Consider the following 24,943-nt stretch of genomic DNA (forward strand, 5'->3'; position numbering starts at 1 on the left):
ATCCAAGGGTCGAAAAATCAAAGGCAGACCTGCAGCGAAGAAAATGATTGTAAGTAATGCCTGCTATACAGCCTATTTCTCAATTTTGTGTTCAAAAATTGTCAAGAGCATTTCGGAAACCTGCAGTGGATTGCTTATTTTGTGTCTTCTCCAGGGAACTTTAGGCCTACTCGTCCTCTTGGTGGTGAATCCGGTGGTAGCGGGTGTCACGTTCGCGTCGATTCCAGTGGATTGCAGCGACCTCTATAACAACGGATTCTGTAACAGTGGCGTCTATACAATCTTTCCAGCGGGACCGACTTCCCCGGTTCTGGTGTTCTGTGAAATGGGCAGCATGGATGCACCAGCGAGAGACAAATGGACGGTAATGTATAAGCTGGCATCCTTCTCAATGAGCCATGTTTCATTCATGGGGCCTAGCTCAGTAGAAGTGGTTCAACATTTCGATTTTTTAAATGTTGGCCGTGCATCTTGTTGAAAATATAGTAAAATTAAAAAAAGGAATGTATTTCCAGAGTAATGATATTTGATCCTTGGAGATTTGATCATCTGTTGCAGGGCTTATTGAGAGGGGAAACATGATGGGTTACAAGTTAACCTGCCCCTTTTCACAAGTTGTTGACATTTATAAAACAAAAACAACTGTGCTGTAGTGTAGAGGACTGTATTTATTACGTTTGGATATAATAAATATCAAAAATGTAATATATATTAAGCAAGATGGCGTAACCCCTACCTTCTGCTCAAAGATATGTATCTGAATTCATTGTAAGTCCCTTGAAGCACCTGATCATCAATCTGTTAATCTGAGCATCAATATTCGTAATTAGTATATAGGCGCGTTCATGGTCCTGGTGATAACGAGACAGCTCGCCAGTGATGATGCTCACGCTTATGCATGTTCCCGACAGCGACCGTTCATGTGCACCGCGTTCGGAATCTAAAAGTTCTTCACAGCAGGATTTTTTTATCTGATAAAAACCAGTCAGAGCTAAACAGAACTTAGTAGAATCAGTTTCAAGTTTGCACGCCTTTATTTCCTTGTAGGCTATCACCTACTATCCTTTTGCTTTTATTTATGAGAAGCACATTGTATTGCCACTGTATGGAAGGCTACACTTGCCCCTATCTAGAGCTGGTTAATCAGTAGTCAACGTTAACGTCAATCAATAGTAAAGTATGTGATATGATGTTTGATTATTTTATATTGAGTAAAGCTTTCATGTTCAGCCATGTTCATGCGTGTCACTAGTAAACCATACGTCACCAACTGGGCAACTCTGTTAACAAAATCTGACCCCAATTGCCGAACGGGAGTAGAATCATAAGAGCGTCATGAGGTGTCGTTCACGAGAACTTTATGATGTCACTAAAATGTTTTCCCCATAATTCCCAGCGATGTGAACGCACCATATGTTACACGTGAACCTCCTAAGATGGCGCAATTTGATTGGTTCGCTATCTCAGGATATCCCATTATTGAGATTTCAAACTCTGGATATTGTTTTCAGCGCAAAATGTCCCACTTTGCAAGTGTTTCAGAGGAAAAAATACAAGAAATTCAACAAAATGCTATCCCACAAAACACAAAAAGAGCAACACAATATGGTCTTCGCGTTTTTCAAGGTAAAATTAGCTTATTATTTAAGATAGATAGAGATAGATATATACTTTATTCATCCCCGGGGGGGAAATTGTTGAGTGACATACAGCATAACATAACATGAGGAGAGGGGAGCACAAAAAAGGCAACCCCCAGACTATGCTCCTGTGGGGAGTACAGTGTGGGAACAGGAAAAAAACACCAAGCACATAGTCAGTACACTTACAACATGAAAACACACGACCTATAACAGGGGAGGGGGTTGGGGAAAGGGGGAGGGTGGGGTAACCCAGTGCAGGCAAGTAGCCAACCGGTCCTACAGCCAATATAGGCGCTGGACACAGACCTGGGGGGTACAAAGCGGCGAAGGCGTGGGATGGGGGTAGTGGGGGGGTGATTGCGGGGGTGTAAGTTGTATTGTAGCTCGTTTGTTATTGAGTCTGACGTAATGGGGAGCGCACGTGACGGTCGTCTCGTCACGCTAATAAAAACAAATACATCCCGGCAAAAAGTGATAACTAACTCGGAGAGGCTCACTCATACACATTTCGACTTTAAAGGTTATTCTTATGTAAATGTTCTTGATTTCCAACTCAGGTCATTCAAAGAAGGACTGATGGCACCATTAACTTCTACCGTGGGTGGGATCAGTACAAGACTGGATTCGGACAAGCGTCAAGTGAATACTGGTTGGGTGAGCACTGGAAAGTTGTACAGCTGTACATTTGAATCTTGCAATACAATTTTAAATCACAATTAAGTCCTTTCAATGTCAAATGTCAAATTAGAGATATCATTGTTTCTTTCCAGGTCTGGAGAACATCCATCTCCTGACTGGGAGAAAAAGGTACAAGCTGAGAGTGGACATGGAGGACTTCGATGGCACAAAGGTATTCGTGGAGCATTCCTCCTTCAACGTGGGCCCAGAGCAGGACGGATACACGCTCACGTTTAGTGGCTTCAAAGACGGTGGCGCAGGTGAGACTAAACAAGGGTGGACACAGGTTACTCAGCCAGTTGCCGCACTTCATCCATAAGGATCACTAAACATGATATTCCATTACATTCTTTTCAGGAAATTCATTGGATCATCATAATGGTCAGAAGTTCACAACGTTTGATAAGGACCAAGATAACCACAGTTTAAACTGTGCAAAAACCTACCTCGGAGGATGGTGGTACAATGATTGCCATCATGTAAACCCTAACGGCGAGTATTTGTGGGGTGAATCAATTTTCTTTGGCCTCGGAATTAATTGGTTGTCTTGGAAAGGACACACGTATTCCTTAAAAGCCATTGCATTTAAGTTAAGTCCCCAACTGGAACTGGATGCTATTAATTGAATTGAATTACAATTCATGGACAGTGTGAATATTTAGTTGACTAGGGTTAGGCCCATTATATTAAGTCATAAGTCATTATATACAACGTCCACATGTTATGTTATCAGTTGGGATTTCAGAATTGTATTGTTTAGGCCTTTTACTCAATAAAGATTTTATCTTTTGTATTTTGATTTTTGAGTAACACACGAGTACCACCAGGGGAGGCGACAAATCGATCAGGTAATACCCAAGTTCCCAGGGACCAGTGTGATGAAGACACTGATATGTGCACACTTTGATTAGCCCACTTCAACACCAGCCCACAGGTCTGCATTGTGAACCATATGCAGAGTTTCTCAACTCAGGCGTGGCTGTGAGATCTAGTGCAGATCTACACAAATTATACTCTTGTCTCTGTTGTGAGTAGCGGCCGGAGGTGAGTCTCTCTACATACATAACTGGACTGCTTTGTCTTGCTTTTGTTTTTTAACAGAGATAATGAGTTTTTAAATAGGTGGCGTGAGGTGGGCATGGCTGAGGGCGAGCCGGTGTATCCTGGTTCAACCTGAATGCCCACGCAACTGAAAACAAAAAAGATTGGTTTAATTTAAAAACAAAATAAAACCAAAGAGATTCCTTTGTTTTTTTTTGTATGAGAATAAAAAGAGAATGCATAGAGCCATTTGTGTATTAATGTTTTTACTGCATGATTATATTGAGGCAGACTATTGCAACGGAAAGAATTAATGAATGGTCAATGATACACCATCATTTCTATATTTAAACAGTTTTTAAATGGTTACATTATGAAACATTCGTAAATTCTTTCCATGGCAAAATTTGTCCTTGAAATGAATCTACTGAAAGATGACAATTTTAGCAAATATAATTTTCTTTCTTTCTTGTTATCATGAAATACTTTTTTTCAACCACAAGGAGCATCACTAGAGGCCGCTATAAACGAATACAGGAATTCTCAGGACTCTGATGTTGTGGTTCGCAAAATAAAATGTTTAGCTTTGCACCACAAAAACGTCACAAAATCGACTTTTCATCATCCTTGTGAGTGTGGCAGAAGGTTATACTGGAGCTAAGCTCCTGGTATGGTCACCTGGGGTGAGGATCCGGACATACACGGTCCAGACGTTGCAATCTAGTTTACCTGGAGCCGGGCTTCGACGCATCCCATTGTTTACTGTGGGTTCTATATCAAACGTGAGGTAGGTTGCCCCCTATTGGCCTTCACGATAGTTGTTGTATGATGTTTGTTTGTTTGTTGGAACTATTAGTGAAAGCTACTTAGACAGGGCAGTTAGTAGCCTTTTACTTGGGTTGGACATAACAAAAAAACAGCTCTGAGCGGCTTCACACTCGTTTTGGACATAATGGATGTTAATTGGTGGCCAACTGCCCAATTGCAGAAAGCGTCCACAATGTGAGAGGAAGTGAGCTAAACAAAAATCATTGGTCATTTACATCTCGACATAGACAATGTCAACATTTAACCTTGTGTCCACAAATCTCAACAAACCGGCCAAACCCTTTAATGTTGACACGGTGTCGCACTGAGTTGGTGTAATTGATCAGTGTACCAACATTGCAGAGATGTTCCCTTCTAAAGTGTCACAGTGAGGCCCCCACTCATTCTAACCAATAAGAGAAGCTCAAAGAGAAAGAGCTTAACCCCTGGATCAACTTTGCACACACCATTCAAGGCTAACATACCTTTATGAGCATAAAGCTTGCTAGCTAGTAGCGCCAGTGGCTAGCTGGTTTTAAAGTTACTTCTTTGCAAGATATATTTGGTGGTCGCCGTGAAATGTTGATAATCAAATATATATCTTCACTGCTGCTACATTGGTCAATGAAACTCAGACTGGGCAGTCTGTCTACATTATTATTATTTTTTTTTTTTATTATTGTTATTTTATTAACTTTATGTTATTAATTAATGTTATGAACGGTCTTCATGTGGCTTAGATTGCAACTGACTTTGCACAGCAAAAATGAACATGTTTCCCGGCGTAACATTTGAGTTGAATACGTCGGAAGAGGACCAAGCCAACGTAACGTAAAGTAACGTAACGTGTAGACCTATACAGAGTAGCAAGCTAGTAGTGTGTTTATGTGTTGCTTGGCAACAGTTCAGTCCCAGTCCAGTTGCGGATCTATTTGTGTTGGCGGAGCCAAATAAATCATTAATGAACAAACAAATCATAATCTGTTGTTGCTCATTAATGTTAACTAATAAATGATGCTTTTATAACTGTTGTATAAAAGCAATATCACACTCAAGGTCGTGCTGTTTATTCGGTGATACATGATATTCTGTTATTTCAGATTTATTTTCTTCAGTTTATTATTATTGATTATCATCATCATCATCATCATCATCATGTGATTATATTAAACAGCGCTGACAGGAACAAAGTCACTCCTAGGAGATGAATAAAGTAATAGGCCTACTCTGAATCGGAATGTAATGTCTATTGTCAGCACACACGCACTAAGCAACAGATGTAGGCCTACTGAAACTCAGCCAGGGAGAGATTCGTCTTTGTAAAACGTAATTATGAAAACCTGTCTTTGTAAAACGTGTTTATGGTAAAGCACGATGCAAAAACTTTAGTAATTTACTTGATACTGTTTTGCGTACCGCGACCGCTCAGAAACAATTTCAAGAACAATTTGCACGTTAATCCAGCAAAGTGTTGGTGCGACAATATTTGTATTTGATTCAAAGAAGTTAGAAATACATAGCACATTATGGTTCAGGCATTTCAATAGTTGCCGCATAACGATAATTGTCAATAACGACGAGTTTGTTTTAATTATGATTGACGACTTACCTTAGCTGGTTAATTGTTTTAGCTGGTTAATTGGATACGTGGAATTTAGGCTTGACTGACGTCATGGAGGGGTTCCCCGTGAAGCTTTCTGACAGCAAACGCATGTGTGATTGGGACCGATATCAAATACATTATCAATGACTTCGTCTGCATGTAGTGTTAATCTTTTCACATTTGACTGTACAGTCACGGTACAGTATAGTCTGGCCCACAGATTTACAAGGTGAATGAATATAATTCCGATGTTCATGTGTGGATGAATTAACTAAGGAATAAGGAATAGTTCACTCAAAATCCATAATTATGTAGTTGTCTCCCCCTATCGTCGGTGGGCCAGTATTGATTTAAAGACCTGTCCTTCTGTGGCTAATGTTAATTCCATAATGATCCTTGAACTCCCTGAAGTCAAGCAGCAGCAGCAGCAGCAGCAGTGAAGTGACAATGTGCAAATACTACTGGGCCATTTTTAGGTGAACAAGATGCAAGAGTAGTCTTACACTGTTTATAACACCAAGGGCCACTTAAAAAAATGAAGAGTACTCACTTCCCCATCATGCACCATAACACAACTGGTGCAAACTGTCTTTAAACCGAACCCAAGCTTACAGTCTAGTGGTCCATGCCTACGGTATCGTAATGTTCTCTTTGCTCTTTATTATTTTATTATTTTATTCTCTACCATGTGATCCCATGCAGGGTGGACTCTGTAGGAAATGTCAAAGTTCACATATCCACAATATTATAGAAGGCCATAAATAAACAGAGGCACCTATAAATATCACTGACACACGTAAGGGTGAGTAAGAAATAACTTGGATCCAAGTGTCTAAAAATCAAAGGCAGACCTGCAGCGAGGAAAATGATTGTAAGTAATGCGTTCTATACAGCCTATTTCTCGATTCTGTGATTCTGTGTTCCAAAATTGTCAAGAGCATTTCAGAAACCTGCAGTGGGTATGACCCATTGCTTATTTTGTGTCTTCTCCAGGGAACTTTAGGCCTCCTCCTCCTCTTGGCGGTGAATCCGGTGGTCGTGAGCGGCACTCCGGTGGTAGCGGGTGTCACGTCCGTGTCGATTCCAGTGGATTGCAGCGACCTCTATAACAACGGATTCGGTAACAGTGGCGTCTATACAATCTTTCCAGCGGGACCGACTTCCCCGGTTCTGGTGTTCTGTGAAATGGGCAGCATGGATGCACCAGCGAGAGACAAATGGACGGTAATGTATAAGCTGGCATCCTTCTCAATGAGCCATGTTTCATTCATGGGGCCTAGCTCAGTAGAAGTGGTTCAACATTTCGATTTTTTAAATGTTGGCCGTGCATCTTGTTGAAAATATAGTAAAATTAAAAAAAGGAATGTATTTCCAGAGTAATGATATTTGATCCTTGGAGATTTGATCATCTGTTGCAGGCCTTATTGAGAGGGGAAACATGATTGGTTACAAGTTAACCTGCCCCTTTTCACAAGTTGTTGACATTTACAAATCAAAAACAACTGTGCTGTAGTGTAGAGGACTGTATTTATTACGTTTGGATGTAATAAATATCAAAAATGTAATATATATTAAGCAAGATGGTGTAACCCCTACCTTCTGATCAAAGACATGTATCTGAATTCATTGTAAGTCCCTTGAAGCACCTGATCATCAATCTGTTAATCTGAGCATCAATATTCGTAATTAGTATATGGGCGCGTTCATGGTCCTGGTGATAACGAGACGGCTCGCCAGTGATGATGCTCACGCTTATGCATGTTCCCGACAGCGACCGTTCATGTGCACCGCGTTCGGAATCTAAAAGTTCTTCACAGCAGGATTTTTTTATCTGATAAAAACCAGTCAGAACTAAACAGAACTCAGTAGGATCAGTTTCAACTTTGCACGCCTTTATTTCCTTGTAGCCTATCACCTCCTTTTGCTTTTATTTATTTATTTATTTTTATTTTACGTTTATTTGACAGGGACAATGCACAATATATAAATGGGCCAGATTTTAGCCACAAGGCTAATTTACATCTGTTGTCCCTGGACAGGAGTTGATGTTATAAATCAAATTAAAAGACAACATGTATTGGGACAATGACCCAAACACACATCAGTGATGCAGAGTAATAAAATTGAGTAATGAAAAAAATAAAAAAACATGAAATAAGATGAGAATAAACACAGAGACAAGAATCAATGACTAGAAATGTTCACAACGTTGGTTTGCCTTCAACCATTTCTTAAGGCCTAATTTAAAGGTGGTGAGTGTGGCGCTTTGTCTAATACTATCAGGGATGCTATTCCACAACCCTAATGTTTTCACTGAGAAAGAGGTTTGGCCAAAGGTAGAATGCCTAAACACACTTGTGCAATCCCCCCTAGATGATGCTCTTGTGGTCCTTATGTCGCTTGTGGGTCTACGAAGTCTCACAAATTGTTTAAGGGGTGGTGGTGCAAGATTATTAATAATTTTGAAAAATAAACAGGTGTTTAAAAAGAAAAGAAAATTGTCCAAAGTAAATAAACCACATTGTATTGCCACTGTATGGAAGGCTACATTTGCCCCTATCTAGAGCTGGTTTACCAGTACACAACGTTTACAACTAAGCAAAGTCAATGCCAACTGACGGTTACAACGTCAATCAATAGTAAAGTATGTGATATGATGGTTGATTCTTTTATATTGAGTAAAGCTTTCATGTTCAGCCATGTTCATGTGTGTCACTAGTAAACCATACGTCACCAACTGGGCAACTCTGTTAACAAAATCTGACCCCAGTTGCTGAACGGAAGTAGAATCATAAGAGCGTCATGAGGTGTCGTTCACGAGAACTTTCCGATGTCACAAAAATGTTTTCCCCATAATTCCCAGCGATGTGAACGCACCATATGTGAACCTCCTAAGATGGCGCAATTTGATTGGTTCGCTATCTCAGGATATTGGGCAATATCCCATTATTGAGATCTCAAACTCTGGATATTGTTTTCATCGCAAAATGTCCCACTTTGCAAGTGTTTCAGAGGAAAAAATACAAAAAATTCAACAAAATGCTATCCCGCAAAACACAAAAAGAGCAACACAATATGGTCTTCGCGTTTTTCAAGGTAAAATTAGCTTATTATTTAAGATAGATAGATAGATAGATACTTTATTTATCCCCGGGGGGGAAATTGTTGAGTGACATACAGCATAACATAACATGAGGAGAGGGGAGGACAAAAAAGGCAACCCCCAGACTATGCTCCTGTGGGGAGTACAGTGTGGGAACAGAAAAAAACACCTCAGCAACACAAGCACATAGTCAGTACACTTACAACATGAAAACACACGACCTGTAACAGGGGAGGGGGTTGGGGAAAGGGGGGGGGGGGGTAACCCAGTGCAGGCAAGCAGCCAACCGGTCCTGCAGCCACTATAGGCGCTGGACACAAACCCTTGTCAGACTGGGGGGTACAAAGCGGCGAAGGCATGGGATGGGGGTAGTGGGGGGGTGATTGCAGGGGTGTAAGTTGTATTGTAGCTTGTTTGTTATTGAGTCTGACGTAATGGGGAGAGCGTGTGACGATCGTCTCGTCACGCTAATAAAAACAAATAAATCCCGGCAAAAAGTGTTATCTTGTTTATTTTTGGAGTGTTCACGTATTGTATATACAAAAACAATCATTCACTTCGCCTTCGGCGAATAATTGTTTAATAGTACATCGTCGTTCATTGTTGAAGGGCTAAATAATATCACTGTGGAAAACTCAATTTTAAAAGAAGATGAAAAACAACAGTTAAATTTCACAATGACTTAAAGTCGCAATGTGTCACATTTCACCTAGCCCCTATAGCTTAGAATAACCCTCTACACATCTGTACTTAATGCTGGTCGATCAAAAATGCCATCAATAAAATCTCATGACTGATATATTCTACAAATCAAAAATGCTGGCCAGTCCGTCTTCTCTCTTTGTTTACAAGAATCTTACTATTGATGCTACCAAAAGCCTTCCCCCTCACGCCACCCACACAGCCAAGCTGCACTAGTTTGTGTCCAACAGTTGCACAGCCAGAGTGGATGGTGAACAGTCATGGAGTTTTTTGAATACTTAAAGTCTTCCGCCCACTAACTCGGAGAGGCTCACTCATACACATTTTGACTTTAAAGGTTATTCTTATGTAAATGTTATTGATTTCCAACTCAGGTCATTCAAAGAAGGACTGATGGCACCATTAACTTCTACCGTGGGTGGGATCAGTACAAGACTGGATTCGGACAAGCGTCAAGTGAATACTGGTTGGGTGAGCACTGGAAAGTTGTACAGCTGTACATTTGAATCTTGCAATACGATTTTAAATCACATTTAAGTACTTTCAATGTCAAATGTCAAATTAGAGATAGCATTGTTTCTTTCCAGGTCTGGAGAACATCCATCTCCTGACTGCGAGAAAAAGGTACAAGCTGAGAGTGGACATGGAGGACTTCGATGGCGCAAAGGTATTCGTGGAGTATTCCTCCTTCAACGTGGGCCCAGAGCAGGACGGATACAGGCTCACGTTTAGTGGCTTCAAAGACGGTGGCGCGGGTGAGGCTAAACAATCGTGGACACAGGTTACTCAGCCAGTTGCCGCACTTCATCCATGGATCACTAAACATGATATTCCATTACATTCTTTTCAGGAAATTCATTGGATCCTCATAATGGTCAGAAGTTCTCAACGTTTGATAAGGACCAAGATACCCACATCAGTTTAAACTGTGCAATATCCTTCCAGGGAGGATGGTGGTACAGAGATTGCCATGATACCAACGCTAACGGCCCGTATTTGTGGGGTGAATCAACCCATGGCCTTGGAATTATTTGGCAGACTTGGAGAGGAAACTCGTATTCCTTAAAAGCCATTGCATTTAAGTTAAGTCCCCAACTGGAACTGGATGCTATTAATAAATTGAATTGAATTACAATTCATGGACAGTGTGAATATTTAGTTGACTATGGTTAGGCCCATTATATTAACTCATAAGTCATTATATACAACGTCCACATGTTATGTTATCAGTTGGGATTTCAGCATTATATTGTTCAGGCCTTTTACTCAATAAAGAATGAGAACATTTATTTGTTGTATTTTGATTTTTGAGTAACACACGAGTACCACCAGGGGAGGCGACAAATCCATCAGGTAATACCCAAGTTCCCAGGGACCAGTGTGATGAAGACACTGATATGTGCACACTTTGATTAGCCCACTTCAACACCAACCAACACGTCTGCCTTGTGAACCATATGCAGAGTTTCTCAACTCAGGCGTGGATGTGAGAATAATTAAGAGTACTCACTTCCCCATCATGCACCATAACACAACTGGTGCAAACTGTTTTTAAACTGAACCCGAGCTCACAGTTTAGTAATCTATGCCTACGGTGTCGTAGGCATAGATCCCATGCAGGGTGGACTCTGTAGGAAATGTCAAAGTTCACATATCAACAATAGTATGGTAGAAGGCTATAAATACACAGAGGCACCTATAAATATCCCTGACACACATAAGTGTCGAAAAATCAAAGGCAGACCTGCAGCGAGGAAAATGATTGTAAGTAATGCCTGCTATACTGCTATATTTCTCGATTCTGTGTTCCAAAATTGTCAAGAGCATTTCGGAAACCTGCAGTGGGTATGACCCATTGCTTATTTTGTGTCTTCTCCAGGGATCTTTAGGCCTCCTCGTCCTCTTGGCGGTGAATCCGGTGGTCGTGAGCGGCACTCCGGTGGTAGCGGGTGTCACGTCCGCTTCGATTCCAGTGGATTGCAGCGACCTCTATAACAACGGGTTCGGTAACAGTGGCGTCTATACGATCTTTCCAGCGGGACCGACTTCCCCGGTTCTGGTGTTCTGTGAAATGGGCAGCATGGATGCACCAGCGAGTGACAAATGGACGGTAATGTATTAGCTGGCATCCTTCTCAATGAGCCATGTTTCATTCATGGGGCCTAGCTCAGTAGAAGTGGTTCAACATTTCGGTTTTTTAAATGTTGGCCGTGCATCTTGTTGAAAATATAGTCAAATTTTAAAAAGGGATGTATTTCCAGAGTAATGATATTTGATCCTTGGGGATTTGATCATCTGTTGCTGGCCTTATTGAGAGGGGAAACATGATTGGTTACAAGTTTAGCTGCCCCTTTTCAAATGTTGTTGACATTTACAAAACAAAAACAACTGTGCTATAGTGTAGAGGACTGTATTTATTATGTTTGGATGTAATAAATAACATCGAAAATGTAATATATATTAAGCAAGATGGCGTAACCCCTACCTTCTGCTCAAAGACATGTATCTGAATTCATTGTAAGTCTCCTGAAGCAGCTGATCATCAATCTGTCAATCTGAGCATCAATATTCGTAATTAGTATATGCTACGCGTGAACCTCCTAAGATGGCGCAATTTGATTGGTTCGCTATCTTGGGATATTGGGCAATATCCCATGATTGAGATCTCAAACTTGGAATATTGTTTTCATTGCAAAATGTCCCGCTTTGCAAGTGTTTCAGAGGAAAAATACAAGAAATTCAACAAAATGAAAGATGAAACTTCAACGGAAAATTAGCTTATTAATTAAGTTGTATTGTTGCTTGTTTGTTATTGAGTCTGACGTAATGGGGAGCACGCGTGACAGTCGTCTCGTCGAGCTAATAAAAACAAATAAACAGCTAATAAATATAAAAGCCTGGCAAAAAGTGCTATCTTGTTTATTTTTGGAGTGTTCACGTGTAGTATATACTAAAACAATTATTCACTATCGCTATTCCCCACTATTCACTTCGCCTTCGGCGAATAATTGTTAATTAGTACGCCGTCGTTCATTGTTGAAGGGGTAAATAATATCACTGTGGAAAACTCAATTTTAAAAGAAGGTGAAGAAGATGAAAAACAACAGTTAAATTTGACAAGTCGCAATGTGTCACATTTCACCTAGCCCCTATAGCTTAGAATAACCCTCTTCACATCTGTACTCAATGCTGGTCGATCAAAAATGCCATCAATGAAATCTCATGACTAATATATTCTACAAATCAAAAATGCTGGCCAGTCCGTCTTCTCTCTTTGTTTACAAGAATCTTACTATTGACGCTACCAAAAGCCTTCCCCCTCACGCCACCCACACATCCAAGCTGCACTAGTTTGTATCCAACAGTTGCACAGCCAGAGTGGATGGTGAACAGTCATGGAGTTTTTTGAATACTGAAAGTCTTCCGCCCACTAACTCGGAGAGGCTCACTCATACACATTTCGACTTTAAAGGTTATTCTTATGTAAATGTTATTGATTTCCAACTCAGGTCATTCAAAGAAGAACTGATGGCACCATTAACTTCTACCGTGGGTGGGATCAGTACAAGACTGGATTCGGACAAGCGTCAAATGAATACTGGTTGGGTGAGCACTGGAAAGTTGTACAGCTGTACATTTGAATCTTGCAATACAATTTTTAATCACATTTAAGTCCTTTCAATGTCAAATGTCAAATTAGAGATAGCATTTTTTCTTTCCAGGTCTGGAGAACATCCATCTCCTGACTGGGAGAAAAAGGTACAAGCTGAGAGTGGACATGGAGGACTTCGATGGCGCAAAGGTATTCGTGGAGTATTCCTCCTTCAACGTGGGCCCAGAGCAGGACGGATATACGCTCACGTTTAGTGGCTTCAAAGACGGTGGCGCGGGTGAGGCTAAACAATCGTGGACACAGGTTACTCAGCCAGTTGCCGCACTTCATCCATAAGGATCACTAAACATGATATTCCATTACATTCTTTTCAGGAAATTCATTGGATATTCATAATGGTCAGAAGTTCTCAACGTTTGATAAGGACCAAGATACCCACATCAGTTTAAACTGTGCAATATCCTTCCTGGGAGGATGGTGGTACAGAGATTGCCATGATGCCAACGCTAACGGCCCATATTTGTGGGGTGAATCAACCTATGACCTTGGAATTATTTGGCAGACTTGGAGAGGAAACTCGTATTCCTTAAAAGCCATTGCATTTAAGTTAAGTCCCCAACTGGAACTGGATGCTATTAATTGAATTGAATTGAATTACAATTCATGGACAGTGTGAATATTTAGTTGACTATGGTTAGGCCCATTATATTAAGTCATAAGTCATTATATACAACGTCCACATGTTATGTTATCAGTTGGGATTTCAGCATTATATTGTTCAGGCCTTTTACTCAATAAAGAATGAGAACATTTATTTGTTGTATTTTTATTTTTGAGTAACACACGAGTACCACCAGGGGAGGCAACAAATCCATCAGGTAATACCCAAGTTCCCAGGGACCAGTGTGATGAAGACACTGATATGTGCACACTTTGATTAGCCCACTTCAACACCAACCAACACGTCTGCCTTGTGAACCATATGCAGAGTTTCTCAACTCAGGCGTGGATGTGAGAATAATTAAGAGTACTCACTTCCCCATCATGCACCATAACACAACTGGTGCAAACTGTTTTTAAACTGAACCCGAGCACACAGTTTAGTGATCTATGCCTACGGTGTCGTAGGCATAGATCCCATGCAGGGTGGACTGTAGGAAATGTCAAAGTTCACATATCAACAATATTATGGTAGAAGGCTATAAATACACAGAGGCACCTATAAATATCCCTGACACACATAAGTGTCGAAAAATCAAAGGCAGACCTGTAGCGAGGAAAATGATTGTAAGTAATGCCTGCTATACTGCTATATTTCTCAATTCTGTGTTCCAAAATTGTCAAGAGCATTTCGGAAACCTGCGGTGGGTATGACCCATTGCTTATTTTGTGTCTTCTCCAGGGATCTTTAGGCCTCCTCGTCCTCTTGGTGGTGAATCCGGTGGTCGTGAGCGGCACTCCGGTGGTAGCGGGTGTCACGTCCGTGTCGATTCCAGTGGATTGCAGCGACCTCTATAACAACGGCTTCGGTAACAGTGGCGTCTATACAATCTTTCCAGCGGGACCGACTTCCCCGGTTCAGGTGTTCTGTGAAATGGGCAGCATGGATGCACCAGCGAGTGACAAATGGACGGTAATGTATTAGCTGGCATCCTTCTCAATGAGCCATGTTTCATTCATGGGGCCTAGCTCAGTAGAAGTGGTTCAACATTTCGGTTTTTTAAATGTTGGCCGTGCATCTTGTTGAAAATATAGTCAAATTTAAAAAAGGGATGTATTTCCAGAGTAATGATATTTGATCCTTGGGGATTTGATCATCTGTTGCCGGCCTTATTGAGAGGGGAAACATGATTGGTTACAAGTTTAGCTGCCCCTTTTCAAATGTTGTTGACATTTACAAATCAAAAACAACTGTGCTGTAGTGTAGAGGACTGTATTTATTACGTTTGGATGTAATAAATATCAAAAATGTAATATATATTAAGCAAGATGGTGTAACCCCTACCTTCTGCTCAAAGACATGTATCTGAATTCATTGTAAGTCCCTTGAAGCACCTGATCATCAATCTGTTAATCTGAGCATCAATATTCGTAATTAGTATATAGGCGCGTTCATGGTCCTGGTGATAACGAGACGGCTCGCCAGTGATGATGCTCACACTTATGTATGTTCCCGACAGCGACCGTTCATGTGCACCGCGTTCGGAATCTAAAAGTTCTTCACAGCAGGATTTTTTTATCTGATAAAAACCAGTCAGAACTAAACAGAACTCAGTAGGATCAGTTTCAAGTTTGCACGCCTTTATTTCCTTGTAGCCTATCACCTACTGTCCTTTTGCTTTTATTTATGAGAAGCATATTGTATTGCCACTGTATGGAAGGCTACACTTGCCCCTATCTAGAGCTGGTTTACCAGTACACAACGTTTACAACTAAGCAAAGTCGATGCCAACAGACGGTTACAACGTCAATCAATAGTAAAGTATGTGATATGATGGTTGATTATTTTATATTGAGTAAAGCTTTTTCATGTTCAGCCATGTTCATGCGTGTCACTAGTAAACCATACGTCACCAACTGGGCAACTCTGTTAACAAAATCTGACCCCAGTTGCCGAACGGAAGTAGAATCATAAGAGCGTCATGAGGTGTCGTTCACGAGAACTTTATGATGTCACGAAAATGTTTCCCCCATAATTCCCAGCGATGTGAACGCACCATATGTTACACGTGAACCTCCTAAGATGGTGCAATTTGATTGGTTCGCCATCTCGGGATATTGGGCAATATCCCACGACTGACATCTCAAACTTGGAATATTGTTTTCATCGCAAAATGTCCCGCTTTGCAAGTGTTTCAGAGGAAAAAATACAAGAAATTCAACAAAATGCAATCCCTCAAAGCACAAAAAGAGCAACACAATATGGTCTTTGCGTTTTTCAAGGTAAAATTAGCTTATTATTTAAGATAGATAGAGATAGATAGAAATTGTTGAGTGACATACAGCATAACATAACATGAGGAGAGGGGAGGACAAAAAAGGCAACCCCCAGACTATGCTCCTGTGGGGAGTACAGTGTGGGAACAGGAAAAAACACCTCAGCAACACAAGCACATAGTCAGTACACTTACAACATGAAAACACACGACCTGTAACAGGGGAGGGGGTTGGGGAAAGGGGGGGGGGGTAACCCAGTGCAGGCAAGCAGCCAACCGGTCCTGCAGCCACTATAGGCGCTGGACACTGACCCTTGTCAGACTGGGGGGTACAAAGTGGCGAAGGTGTGGGATGGGGGTAGTGGGGGGGTGATTGCGGGGGTGTAAGTTGTATTGTAGCTCGTTTGTTATTGAGTCTGACATAATGGGGAGCGAGCGTGACGGTCGTCTCGTCAGGCTAATAAAAACAAATACATCCCGGCAAAAAGTGTTAACTAACTCGGAGAGGCTCACTCATACACATTTTGACTTTAAAGGTTATTCTTAAGTAAATGTTATTGATTTCCAACTCAGGTCATTCAAAGAAGGACTGATGGCACCATTAACTTCTACCGTGGGTGGGATCAGTACAAGACTGGATTCGGACAAGCGTCAAGTGAATACTGGTTGGGTGAGCACTGGAAAGTTGTACAGCTGTAGCCTACATTTGAATCTTGCGATACAATTTTAAATCACATTTAAGTCCTTTCAATGTCAAATTAGAGATAGCATTTTTTCTTTCCAGGTCTGGAGAACATCCATCTCCTGACAGGGAGAAAAAGGTACAAGCTGAGAGTGGACATGGAGGACTTCGATGGCACAAAGGTATTCGTGGAGTATTCCTCCTTCAACGTGGGCCCAGAGCAGGACGGATACACGCTCACGTTTAGTGGCTTCAAAGACGGTGGCGCGGGTGAGACTAAACAAGGGTGGACACAGGTTACTCAGCCAGTTGCCTCACTTCATCCATAAGGATCACTAAACATGATATTCCATTACATTCTTTTCAGGAAATTCATTGGATCATCATAATGGTCAGAAGTTCACAACGTTTGATAAGGACCAAGATAACATTATTCAAAACTGTGCAAAAACCTACTTGGGAGGATGGTGGTACAATGAATGCCATCATGCCAACCCTAACGGCGAGTATTTGTGGGGTGAATCAATCTTTGGCCTTGGAATTAATTGGTTGTCTTGGAAAGGACACACGTATTCCTTAAAAGCCATTGCATTTAAGTTAAGTCCCCAACTGGAACTGGATGCTATTAATTGAATTGAATTACAATTCATGGACAGTGTGACTTTTTAGTTGACTAGGGTTAGGCCCATTATATTAAGTCATAAGTCATTATATACAACGTCCACATGTTATGTTATCAGTTGGGATTTCAGCATTATATTGTTCAGGCCTTTTACTCAATAAAGAATGAGAACATTTATTTGTTGTATTTTGATTTTTTTTTTTGGAGTAACACACGAGTACCAGCAGGGGAGGCGGCAAATCCATCAGGTAATACCCAAGTTCCCAGGGACCAGTGTGATGAAGACACTGATATGTGCACATTTTGATTAGCCCACTTCAACACCAGCCCACAGGTCTGCATTGTGAACCATATGCAGAGTTTCTCAACTCAGGCGTGGCTGTGAGATCTAGTGCAGATCTACACAAATTATACTCTTGTCTCTGTTGTGAGTAGCGGCTGGAGGTGAGTCTCTCTACATACATAACTGGACTGCTTTGTCTTGCCTTTGTTTTTTAACAGAGATAATGAGTTTTTAAATAGGTGGCGTGAGGTGGGCATGGCTGAGGGCGAGCCGGTGTATCCTGGTTCAACCTGAATGCCCTCATCTCTTCGTAGAGAGGGGGGAGGCACGCAACTGAAAACAAAAGAGATTGGTTTCATTTAAAAACAAAATAAAACCAAAGAGATTCCTTTGGGTTTTTTTACGAGAATAAAAAGAGAATGCATAGAGCCATTTGTGTATTAATGTTTTTAATGCATGATTATATTGAGGCCAACTATTGCAACTGAAAGAATTAATGAATGTTCAATGATACACCATCATTTCTATTTTCTTCTGGTTTTTTCAACCACAAGGAGCATCACTAGAGGCCGCTATAAACGAATACAGGAATTCTCAGGACTCTGATGTTGTGGTTCGCAAAATAACATTTTCAGCTTTGCACCACAAAAACGTCACAAAATCGACTTTTCATCATCCTTGTGAGTGTGGCAGAAGGTTATACTGGAGCTAAGCTCCTGGTATGGTCACCTGGGGTGAGGATCCGGACATACACGGTCCAGACGTTACAATCTAGTTTACCTGGAGCCGGGCTTCGACGCATCCCATTGTTTACTGTGGGTTCTATATCAAACGTGAGGTAGGTTGCCCCCTATTGGCCTTCACGATAGTTGTTGTATGATGTTTGTTTGTTTGTTGGAACTATTAGTGAAAGCTACTTAGACAGGGCAGTTAGTAGCCTTTTACTTGGGTTGGACATAACAAAAAAACAGCTCTGAGCGGCTTCACACTCGTTTTGGACATAATGGATGTTAATTGGTGGCCAACTGCCCAATTGCGGAAAGCGTCCACAATGTGAGAGGAAGTGAGCTAAACAAATATCATTGCTCATTTACATCTCGACATAGACAATGTCAACATTTAACCTTGTGTCCACAAATCCCAACAAACCGGCCAAACCCTTTAATGTTGACACAGTGTCGCACTGAGTTGGTGTAATTGATCAGTGTACCAACATTGCAGAGATTTTCCCTTCTAATGTGTCACAGTGAGAAGTGTCAAGTGTCACAGCCCCCACTCATTCTAACCAATAGGAGAAGCTCAAAGAGAAAGAGCTTAACCCCTGGATCAACTTTGCACACACCATTCAAGGCTAACATACCTTTATGAGCATAAAGCTTGCTAGCTAGTAGCGCCAGCGGCTAGCTGGTTTTAAAGTTACTTCTTTGCAAGATATATTTGGTGGCCGCTGTGAAATGTTGATAATCAAATATATATCTTCACTGCTGCTACATTGGTCAATGAAACTCAAACTGGGCAGTCTGTACATTAAGATATGTATATATTTTGGAGCACGATTCTAACAAAAACATCTTACCTACTGCAGCTTTCATTCTTACTGACTGTTGTCAACTATGTCAAGGCTGTGTAGCTGTGAAAGTTATTATGTTATTATTATCTAATATTAGTATTAGTAATAATGAATCGATCTTGATAACATCCTATTACATAACATAACACCTACAACCAAACCAACCAAACAACAACCAAAACAACCAAGCTTCCAATCACTTGGAGTGCAATTAGGTCTACAAGACAATTAATACCATATTTACATATTTTCAATTTCATCACGTGGAGTTATGCTATACTCTCAAACAAAAAGATATTCTGGAACAAAATAATTCACGGGTGGGTACTCATACCTTTGTTGTATTGAAAAGACGACCATATAGGAATTGTAAGAGAACAATATTCCGGAAAGTCTCAGGTAGCAGGTGAAGACAACAACAAAGCCTGAGTGTTCATGTGATACTCATGCGACTTGCTGGCTCACACAGAACGCCATCCAGGAAGGCAAAACGAAGTTCGGAATCACTATCCTAAAAAGCTTTATTGTCAGTTAGTAAGTTTGCACACATATGGAATCTGTCCTGCTATGTTATTATATTTGTTGATTTATTTTGTGTTGAAACTTCTACTGTTATGATTTAAAAATTATGGACAACAACTTCATTTGACTTAAACTGATTGTACTCTTAACCATCCCGGTTACCCTCTTTCTGGATTTCCTTGTAGAAAGAGTTGTTCCTTGCTCTTTGGAGGGCTAAGCAATACAAATAAAATGTACTCATTATTGACTTAGCTGCAATAGTAACTTTAAACAAACAAACACGTTATCATGAAGAATAAGACAAATATTTTCTTATGAATAATGATATAGGACGAGCAGCGGGAAGGAAGGGAACACATGAACATAAAAAAAGTAATCAACAGTCTCTTGTCTTCTTACTTACACAACCTTTGAACACATATTTTCTTTTGCGGTTTCTGTGAGTTAGACAAGAGAGGTATGCTTCTTAAAATGTAAACCAGAATCTGTTTACATTCTAAGGCTTCACTGAGGAATGGAGACATGTTACCCCGCCCTCCCCCCTGAACTGAACAACCTTTTTCTGATCCAATGCTCAACCTATAGCCTAGTGAAGACATCATGTTATCAAAAGCAACCCATTGTTACGTACAGCAGTGCAAGTCAACACTGGCTTGTATAGCGCCGATCGCTATCCAGATGAACGATCAGCCATACGTTACCTAACAGATAGCGACGATGATTACAGGTCTATGGATGAAGTTTACCACCGTGGATGCAGTAACAAGACTGTGTGAGAAACGTCAATATGCTTATACATCCGCCACGTCCTACAACATGTACAGGGACCATGGTGACTGTGACAAAGCTACCCGATTCTGATTGATTGAGCTGATTTATTCTCAGGCAGCTCGAAGCCGTCAAAAATCGACATTGGTGTGGCTAAAATTAATGTCACTTTTTCGACAAACGGTAATCGCCGCTAATTTGATTAGCATTAGTATTATTCGATTTTTATAATATTTTTAATTATAATTATAATAATAATACTTATTATTATTCAGATGATGATGATGATGATTATCCTCATTCTCATCCTCATCCTCATCCTCATCCGCTTATCCGGGGTCGGGTCGCGGGGGCAGCAGCTCAAGCAGGGGGCCCCAGACTTCCCTTTGACCAGCTCTGACGGGGCCACATTGACCAGCTCTGACGGGGGGATCCCGAGGCGTTCCCAGGCCAGTGTTGAGATATAATCTCTCCACCTAGTCCTGGGTCTTCCCCTGGGTCTCCTCCCCACTGGTCGTGCCTGGAACACCTCCCAAGGGAGGCGTCCAGCGGGCATCCTTACCAGATGCCCGAACCACCTCAACTGACTCCTTTCTAAGCAGAGGAGCAGCGGCTCTAATCCGAGTTCATCCCGGATGACTGAACTTCTCACCCTATCCCTAAGGGAGAAGCCAGCCACCCTCCTGAGAAAACTCATCTCGGCCGCTTGTATCCGCGATGATGATTATTATTATTAGTAATAATAATAATTGTTATTATTATTAATAATAATCTTAATTTAATTATCAGATCTAATCAATGGAGTAATTCATCATTTATGGATTCCAGCCTTCATAAAACTTAAACACTTTAAAGTTTCCAGACATTCTTGAAAAAGGGAGCTTGTATGCAAACAAAAGAAGCAGAACTGAATTGTTATCGAATAATCCGAAAAGCATCGGTGTGTTCACACCAAAAGCGAAGCGAATATTCTACTGCTAGAAATCTCGCGCAAACCGCAAAACTTTTCTCGTGCGAGTGATTCAGCATCAAGCGAAATTCGCACCAACACGCAGATTGCGAACACGCAGTCTGTCTATGTCAGACTGATGTAAACCTTCTCGTGCCTCTACCAGCAATTTCACTTCTTTCCTTCACAACACAGCTTCACGCAGCAGTGCTCCGGAAATGTTACTATGTCTTTAGAAGGCAAATTGCCGGGGTAGATTCCCCAAGGTATTCGTCCCATTCCCATCGGGAACCCCTGACCCTAACCCTAACCCTCATGCAGAACTTCTTCATGAACTTTGCAGGGAAATACTGCATGTGTGAAAGGGGCTCCTCACGTGTTGATAGATAGATAGATAGATAGATAGATATAAACTTTATTTATCCCTAGGGGAAAATTCAGGGAATTGTTCGAAATGTGCTCATTATGTTATAATGAGCACATGATTCCACAGCCTGTCGTGAGCTATTGCTTTTATAAAACAGTAACAAGTACGGCGAAATGAAAGTCATAGACACACAAAATTTTGAAAAAACAAGAAAGTCAAAAAAGTTTTTTTTTAACGAATAAAAAAATGTAGTCCCTCCTGGTTGCCTGCAAAGTGCACGGCGGTTGCTATGCAACACACTGTAGCGTCAGTTAAAGTTAGGCGTGGCGTGATATGGAACTCTGCAAACTGATTGGACGTCATAGCAGTCATGTATACGCTCATTATACAACAGTTAGGAACCAATCAGATTGGTTTGATTTAAGCCATCCGTTTTATAATATGCTGTCAATCACAGTGTTATACAACCAAACCAGTTCTCTGGGCGGACCCTTTTGTGATGGTATGGGAAAGGAATAGGACAAGAACACAATGTTCATGAAAGAGGGCTCAGGTCGCATGCGAACGTCAACATAGCCTGAATATTCATGTCATTCATGTAATAATCACCAGGTCATGCATCATTGTCTACAAACCTTTACAGTAAACCGGTTTTCCTTGTCTGGAGGAGCCCAGTTTTAGTCTCTGAGGTGATGTGTATTATTTCTTTGTTACAAACTTTACCTACCCAATGACATTGGTGATTTAAACAAGCAATAAAAGCAAGTCACTTAAATGCCATTTCTACAAATAATAAAAACCAAATGGCCAACCTTGATGTAGTGTATGAACGATACGAATGGTTATTGAATTTTTTGGATTGAACCTTCATGGTTGAATGCACTTATTATGTCTATTTCAGAAGTACATAAAGTTTCATAATGACCATTATCTTTTGTAAATGAATCAGGTTGGTTGAAGAAACTACTTCCACTTCCATAATAAATACTACTCATCTATTAAAAATATTATGTAATATTATGTATCATGTAATGTATGCACTGTCTTTTGCACTATTATGTTATGTTCTATGTTATATGTTGTGTGGTAAATATATTAATAGCACATTTGGAGTATGGGGAAACAAAATTTCGGTCCTCTATGTAACTTGTTGCACGGTCGGTCTGACAATAAAGTTCACTTTGACTGATCTATTTATCATCTCTTATGTACTGTTGTAGTCACCTTGTTTTTTGCCTGTCTTGTCCCAATATGTGTTTATTGTTATGCACCACCGAAACCAAACTAACCACACAAACTAACGAAACCTACTTGGCAATAAATCTGTTTATGATTCTGATCCATGAAGTTAAAACTGCCTTTAACTGCATTTTAGAGCTGTGTTTGAAGAACAGGCTTATCTCCTCCTTGTTTTTGTTTTTTTACAACCAATCATCTGCTTAGCCAGTATTTGGGGGGGTGTTCATGCAAATTACCTTTCATAACACTAATAATAGCATATATAGTTGTGTTGCACAATCTCCTGCACACACATCTGAAGCAGAGTGAAAATGTAAGTACCATTAATGCAGTCTCAAGGTTTTTGGGGACATTTTACATGGCAATATAATAACCTTTTGCACCTTAAATCCATGTATTTCTGCATCTCAGGAGGAACATTGCAGCAGTCGTTGGCTTTCTGCTGGTGCTAACCACAGAAGCCCAAGTTGGGTAAGAGTTATTCCTTTTTCTTTTGTAAATGCCTCACAGGCTGTTTTGCAAAAATCAATGAAAACGTGTCAATTGTTATTAAATAGCTTGACATTGGATCTGGATGATGAGTATTTTAATGCTGAATCCGGTCCTCTATCTATACATTCCTACATCCATTGCCTTCTTTGAATCATAGTTTCTCCTCTTAACCAACAGGGATTCCTCTCTGTCTGAGTTGTGCACCGAGACCAAAGAATGCCTTTTGTACACACCGGTGTGTCGGAATGAAGAATATGAGGTGAGTGAGAGCAGGTGAGAGGGAAAAAATGACGCTGGGAAAAAATGGTGATGTTGATGAAAGCTCACGCAGACATGTCCCCCTCCTCATGTGGTGTAGGTGCGCAGCCTCAGTGGCACTAAGTGGGTGACAACAGAGGAAACTTCGCGGGTCATGGAGATGGCAACATACACCGCCTTCAGAAGACTGTTTAAGTACATCACTGGTGCCAATGAAAATGGTGTGTTTGTGTGTGTGTGTGTGTGTGTGTGTGTGGGTGTAACAGACACGGCCACTTGGGATTGCCTACGTTGTCTCAAAGGCAGCCTCTTCAAGAGTAACCTGTTTACTTGACCTGCAGGAGTAACTGTTGCAATGACTTCCCCGGTGATCATCAAAAGTAAGACCAACAAGGGTTGGTTCGAGAGTTGTACTTACACAATGAGCTTCCTTCTCCCATCTGAGCACCAGCTGAATCCCCCCAAACCAACGGACAGCCAGGTAGACCTTGCATTCTGTCCTACCCAGCTTGCAGTGTTTGTGTATTTGACAATGTTTTCCATACAAATCGTACTGAACTGCTCTTCCTGCTGCAGGTGTCCATAACAGAGTTGCCGGGTATGAATGTGTACGTTAAAAGCTACGGAGGATGGATGATGAGCTATCGGGCCAGGGATAAAGAGAGCGAGCTCATGGAGAGCCTCGAATCAGTTGGAGCCAAGTACAACAAGGACTTTAGCTTTTCCGTTGGATATGACAGGTAAAAGACAAAGTGTTTTATTATTTTCCTACTTTTACTGCTTTCTGTAAATCTTCAAACCCAAATTGGCTATGATAACATGTCTTAATGGTTTGCGTTGCAGTCCTATGAAGATGTTTAACCGGCACAACGAGGTGTGGTTCGTTGCCCAGGGTAAGCCAGTGTGTCCCGCTTCGGCCTGAGAAGCCTCTGCACACCTGAGGACCTCGGCCTTCTGCAGAAAGGGCGGGAGTCCAAGACATGTATAACCTTTACTTTGATGATTCAATGGTATATATCCAATCTTCCTAGAAGAACATGAATCTTATGAAACTCAAACTATAAC

At 41.0% G+C, this 24,943-nt stretch overlaps 5 protein-coding genes across 5 annotated transcripts; all 5 read left to right on the forward strand.

The window, feature by feature from the left end:
• Positions 1-231: 231 nt before the first annotated feature.
• LOC311381927 (microfibril-associated glycoprotein 4-like) lies at positions 232-2,947 on the forward strand (the record flags this gene model as incomplete). Its single annotated transcript, XM_084488487.1, has 4 exons — positions 232-364; positions 2,201-2,297; positions 2,414-2,581; positions 2,679-2,947. The coding sequence occupies exons 1-4, from the start codon at positions 326-328 to the stop codon at positions 2,945-2,947; spliced, it is 573 nt and encodes a 190-aa protein (XP_084344613.1). The 5' UTR covers positions 232-325.
• Positions 2,948-6,553: 3,606 nt separating this feature from the next.
• LOC311360363 (microfibril-associated glycoprotein 4-like) lies at positions 6,554-10,855 on the forward strand. Its single transcript, XM_084480428.1, has 5 exons — positions 6,554-6,643; positions 6,766-6,996; positions 9,952-10,048; positions 10,165-10,332; positions 10,428-10,855. The coding sequence occupies exons 1-5, from the start codon at positions 6,638-6,640 to the stop codon at positions 10,703-10,705; spliced, it is 780 nt and encodes a 259-aa protein (XP_084336554.1). The 5' UTR covers positions 6,554-6,637; the 3' UTR covers positions 10,706-10,855.
• A 362-nt stretch (positions 10,856-11,217) lies between these two features.
• Positions 11,218-14,002, forward strand: LOC311358387 (microfibril-associated glycoprotein 4-like). The gene is made up of 5 exons (XM_084478408.1): positions 11,218-11,341; positions 11,457-11,687; positions 13,087-13,183; positions 13,300-13,467; positions 13,565-14,002. Exons 1-5 carry the CDS (start codon positions 11,243-11,245, stop codon positions 13,831-13,833), a joined length of 864 nt encoding a protein of 287 aa, XP_084334534.1. The 5' UTR covers positions 11,218-11,242; the 3' UTR covers positions 13,834-14,002.
• Positions 14,003-14,371: 369 nt separating this feature from the next.
• LOC311359385 (microfibril-associated glycoprotein 4-like) lies at positions 14,372-17,607 on the forward strand. The gene is made up of 5 exons (XM_084479396.1): positions 14,372-14,477; positions 14,593-14,823; positions 16,700-16,796; positions 16,911-17,078; positions 17,176-17,607. Exons 1-5 carry the CDS (start codon positions 14,379-14,381, stop codon positions 17,439-17,441), a joined length of 861 nt encoding a protein of 286 aa, XP_084335522.1. The 5' UTR covers positions 14,372-14,378; the 3' UTR covers positions 17,442-17,607.
• Positions 17,608-17,968: 361 nt separating this feature from the next.
• soul5 (heme-binding protein soul5) lies at positions 17,969-24,856 on the forward strand (the record flags this gene model as incomplete). The annotated part of the gene is made up of 7 exons (XM_084488488.1): positions 17,969-17,988; positions 23,540-23,599; positions 23,798-23,879; positions 23,979-24,099; positions 24,220-24,359; positions 24,455-24,618; positions 24,722-24,856. The coding sequence occupies 7 exons, from the start codon at positions 17,969-17,971 to the stop codon at positions 24,798-24,800; spliced, it is 666 nt and encodes a 221-aa protein (XP_084344614.1). The 3' UTR covers positions 24,801-24,856.
• Positions 24,857-24,943: the final 87 nt, after the last annotated feature.

This window comes from Micromesistius poutassou, assembly GCF_964030765.1.
Source record: "Micromesistius poutassou genome assembly, chromosome: 1".
Lineage (NCBI taxonomy): Eukaryota > Metazoa > Chordata > Actinopteri > Gadiformes > Gadidae > Micromesistius > Micromesistius poutassou.

Excerpts from the sequence above, each read along its gene's own strand:
- LOC311358387 (XM_084478408.1), top strand. The coding sequence starts at position 11,243 with ATGGTAGAAGGCTATAAATACACAGAGGCACCTATAAATATCCCTGAC. Across the intron at positions 11,342-11,456 it reads CTGCAGCGAGGAAAATGATT|GGATCTTTAGGCCTCCTCGT; the intron begins GTAAGTAATGCC and ends TGTCTTCTCCAG. Across the intron at positions 13,184-13,299 it reads GTCAAATGAATACTGGTTGG|GTCTGGAGAACATCCATCTC; the intron begins GTGAGCACTGGA and ends TTTTCTTTCCAG.
- LOC311360363 (XM_084480428.1), top strand. Across the intron at positions 10,049-10,164 it reads GTCAAGTGAATACTGGTTGG|GTCTGGAGAACATCCATCTC; the intron begins GTGAGCACTGGA and ends GTTTCTTTCCAG. Across the intron at positions 10,333-10,427 it reads CTTCAAAGACGGTGGCGCGG|GAAATTCATTGGATCCTCAT; the intron begins GTGAGGCTAAAC and ends CATTCTTTTCAG.
- LOC311359385 (XM_084479396.1), top strand. The coding sequence starts at position 14,379 with ATGGTAGAAGGCTATAAATACACAGAGGCACCTATAAATATCCCTGAC. Across the intron at positions 14,478-14,592 it reads CTGTAGCGAGGAAAATGATT|GGATCTTTAGGCCTCCTCGT; the intron begins GTAAGTAATGCC and ends TGTCTTCTCCAG. Across the intron at positions 14,824-16,699 it reads CAGCGAGTGACAAATGGACG|GTCATTCAAAGAAGGACTGA; the intron begins GTAATGTATTAG and ends TTTCCAACTCAG.